Source organism: Alosa sapidissima, chromosome 4 (genome assembly GCF_018492685.1).
Source record: "Alosa sapidissima isolate fAloSap1 chromosome 4, fAloSap1.pri, whole genome shotgun sequence".
Classification (NCBI taxonomy): Eukaryota; Metazoa; Chordata; class Actinopteri; order Clupeiformes; family Clupeidae; genus Alosa; species Alosa sapidissima.
This window is the reverse complement of record NC_055960.1, coordinates 3,885,606-3,889,482: the sequence shown is the minus strand read 5'-3', so window position 1 is coordinate 3,889,482 and position 3,877 is coordinate 3,885,606. Positions and strand designations below refer to the sequence as shown.

The 3,877-nt window shown below is 40.1% G+C and overlaps 1 protein-coding gene across 1 annotated transcript; it reads right to left on the bottom strand.

Annotated features, from left to right (window-relative positions):
* Positions 1-2,542: 2,542 nt before the first annotated feature.
* On the bottom strand, positions 2,543-3,643 carry LOC121706903. The gene is made up of 3 exons (XM_042089032.1): positions 3,305-3,643; positions 2,764-3,121; positions 2,543-2,668 (listed from the first exon to the last, which is right to left on the bottom strand). Exons 1-3 carry the CDS (start codon positions 3,640-3,642, stop codon positions 2,543-2,545), a joined length of 822 nt encoding a protein of 273 aa, XP_041944966.1. The 5' UTR covers position 3,643.
* Positions 3,644-3,877: the final 234 nt, after the last annotated feature.

The following is a 3,877-nucleotide window of genomic DNA, read 5'->3' as shown; positions in this document are numbered from 1 at the left end:
TTTGCGTGCTGTCGCTGGTTGGAAATGGCAAAATAAATCGCGACGATTTTGCCTATAGGGAGGGAAAGTAATCTCATCGCCATCTAGTGGTTGCGTTCCTAGAGTTTAGCGGAGTGGATGGGATTTTTTTTTTAGAAAAAATATATCTCGGTGCACATTGGGATCTTAATTTAATGCCTTTCATATGTTAGGCACTGGGGTCACCTCTATTGCTTCAAGTGGTCATACCTTATTTTTAGGATCAGTTGAATTGTTTTGAGTTTTTGTCGTAACACGGTGATAAGGAACTACAGCTGCATGTGACGTCACATGTTTGGGCGCTTAATCTCTAACTGATCAATATGGCAATTTGCTTAACTGGCTTAACATGTTTTTGTAATAACGGAACGTGATGTAAACCGCGTGGTGATAACCTTTATGTCAGGATAACTGGTGTTGTGCTTCTACTCACATGAAGAGCTAGCTGTAAGTGTTAAGTGTCAATGCTAACCAGGCTAATAAACAAACCATGCTACCGTGAGTAACGTTGAAGGGTAAAGTCACGTGACTTCTTTTGTAGTTCGTTTATGAAACAAAAGGAGCAATTTCGATTTTCTTAAATAAGGCAAAATTGGGTCTGACATTTTCACAGTTAGAATATTATTACTGTATAGACACTGAAAAATATTTTTGGTGGATAACATCGCTGATTTGGATTAACATTGGAGCTGCTCTTCAATAGGAACGCAACCACTTGGGGCGCTGGTTTTCACTTTCCCTCCCTATATTATTCAGTGAGGCGCGGTGGTTTATGAGTAGTTCCTTCGCTCGGAAATGAAAATATGTACACAGTCTTGTACCTTTGATTTTTTTTGGATTTTCTCTTCGTTTTTTCACTCGAAATGATATGTTGTATGCTTATGAGTTATGCCGTAGCTGGTTAGCCTAAGACATGCTGTAAAACTCTTTAGATACAGATTTTTCCAAACGTCAATGGGACAAATGAATGGGAATCCCCATTCATACGACGAGCCTTGCGCTCCGCGAACTCGTCCACGATGCTCTGTGTAGGCCTATGTCCATTTTCTTTGCTCTCTCATTCTCTATGGACAACATGGCAAGTCCACTCAGTCTCTCCTGTCCCACTGTGCTCCTCAAGTGGTTTTTAATGGTCTTTAACTTGGAGAATGAGCGCTCAGAGGTTGCAACGGTGACGGGAAGACTCAAAAATAAAATTAGGGCGGTGCAAATAGTGTTAATTTTGTCACCTATTTTTAATTTAGTCTTAGTCTTAGTCTTGTGGCAAATGTCCTTGTTAGTTTTAGTCACATTTAGTCATTCACATATCTTTTTTTCTTAGTCAAGTTTTAGTCGACTAAAAGTCTCACCATTTTAGTCTAGTTTTAGTCAAAAGAAAACTCAATATATCTTAAGTCAAGTTTTAGTCAAAACATTTTAGTCTTTTTTAAAATAACAAATTATTTCTGAGATTATTTCTGATAACTATTTCAGTCAAATAGTGTTTCACATATCTCAAATATTATTTAAATGTCATAATTAAGTTACCTAACAAACTACACTTATTGAATTATTTTTTTTAATGCAACTCTGGTTTTCTGATTTAAGAGGCACATTCACAAATGATTAACTTGTTCCGAAGAGATTTTTATTTTGAACCAACACAATTCAAAAGCTGGGGCATAACAGACTCCGACTGACAAGTTAGAAAGGTTTTTAGAACTGTTTTGGTTGCCTTGTGTCTCATTATTCTGTTATAAAATAAAATGAGCATACCCAGAAAAACTGAAAACGATAGGCCCACTGTACTGTACTGTAGGTCTAAAATACAACCTATTTACTAGGTTGGTCTTGAAATATCAAATGAGATTTAACAAGGCTTAACAATGAATATTTCTGCTGTTACTACAGCTGCTGAAACTTCCACTTGAGGTTAAACACTCAATTAGACAATCAAGTTCAAAGGCAAGATTTGCAACAGTAAGCAAAATCCATTACAAGGTAGAGTGCTAGAAAAAACCAAACTATAACCAAAACAGTATGCAGTTAATCACTCTAGACTTTGTTAAGTTTTAGAAAAGCACTTCTTTCTAATGTAACTCTTGCTCTGTTGCGGCGGCCACTTGAAAGATCTCCAGTTAAACTAAAGACTCGCTCTGCAAAGGCTTCGGAAGCTGGCATTGCCAGAAGGTCTAATGCCAGAGGTTTCAGCAGTGGAAACATGGTGGAGCTTTGAGAAGACCAGAAATCCATGCCCGAATCGTCTGGGTTTGCATGGGACAGGGCTTCTTTGAATTTTTGTACCTCTAGTCTGATTGAGGTCTTGGAGGTCTTTGGCCTTGATGGCCGATGGGCACTCAAAAACCTGAATCTAGGCCGCTTTTGCAGAGGTGCATCTGAGACCTCTGCACTTCCAATGTCCTCATCATCTGTCGCCTCTTCCTGGTATGGTACACTGCGAGTGATGTACTCTTCAGCTTTACTGAGGAGATTCTGTATGTCGTCATTAGCATTTTCGATAAGGGCCTCTGCTGACACACTGGCGTCAACAAAACAAGCAGCTGCAGCAAGAGGAGAAAACTTGCTTGCCGACACATCCAGGAAACAGCTGAAGCGTAGATCCATATCTGCAGACATCTTCTGTGCCAGTGTAGCTACATCCCTGTAGCTCCTGGCATGAACAAGGGAGAAGTCTGAAAGGTGGCTTTTCAAGTCCAGTAGTGCAGGCACAACCAGGGAGAAACAACTTGTATCACTTTCAAGCACCTTTGTGTGTTCTGCAAATGGAAGGAGCAAGTCTTTGAGGATGGCCACCTTCTGCCATTCACTGGGAAGTAGGCAATCCCAGCCCATGGTGTCAGCCACTGATGTCACATGGTCCTTTATTTCAAGTAAACGAGACAACATCAAAAAAGAACTGGACCATCTGGTTGGACAGTCTTTGATGAGAATGCGTCCACATTGTTCCAGCAACCGTTCTGTGGCAACAGATGATTTGCGAAACTGTCTCACCAGATGCCGGACCTTGTCCAGTAGACGTTTGATTGCTTGTTCCTTCTTGATCATGTTGACGACAAGCTGAAGGGTATGGACCACACATGGGGTCCTCTCCAAGGTTCCATATCTGATAGAAAATTTAACACAAAACAACAATTCTTTTCAATAATCCTACAATAACTATTATTCTATACAATAGCAAATTATCACTACATTACATTAGTTAATTAAACATATTTCAGATTATTTTTAGATTCAATATGAAATATCTATTACTGTGAATAATAACAAACACCATTCACAGACTGACCTTTCATCTGCCTCTACCTCTTCATCACTATCCTGGGAATTGCTCTCATCAGAACTGGTGTCTTCTTCGTGGCGAAATGCAGAAACCATGTTGCTTCCATTATCTGTTATAATCATGAGAATTTTTTCCTTTGGGATCCCCCATTCTTCTGTGCACTCCTCCACAAGGGTAGCAATAGAATGAGCAGTGTGTGGGTGAACCATTTGCTTTAAGTTTAGGAGTATGTGTTCAGCTTTACTGTCTTGAACATTGAAATAACAAGCACTGACAGCAAGGAAGGAGGCTGTGAGCCCCTTTTTAGTCCATATGTCTATGCCAATGGTCACTTTGCGGGCCATAGCCAGTCTGTTTTTGAATTTGACCTAGACTTGCAATTTTGGTCTTTTTTGGTACGGTCAGTCTTTTATCTATTTTTTCCATCATGTTGATGAATTCCTCATCTTCTACTGTCCGTGGAGGGTGGGCTGTCCGGGCTACCCATTTAGCTATAGCCTCCTCTTTAATGTGTTGTTCCCGGGAGTCTGGCTTGTACTTGATGTGAGAAAAGAGTGCACCTGACATAGATGGCCTCTC

Excerpts from the sequence above, each read along its gene's own strand:
- LOC121706903 (XM_042089032.1), bottom strand. The coding sequence starts at position 3,642 with ATGGCCCGCAAAGTGACCATTGGCATAGACATATGGACTAAAAAGGGG. Across the intron at positions 3,122-3,304 it reads GAGGTAGAGGCAGATGAAAG|ATATGGAACCTTGGAGAGGA; the intron begins GTCAGTCTGTGA and ends ATTTTCTATCAG. Across the intron at positions 2,669-2,763 it reads CATTTGCAGAACACACAAAG|GAGCTACAGGGATGTAGCTA; the intron begins GTGCTTGAAAGT and ends TGTTCATGCCAG.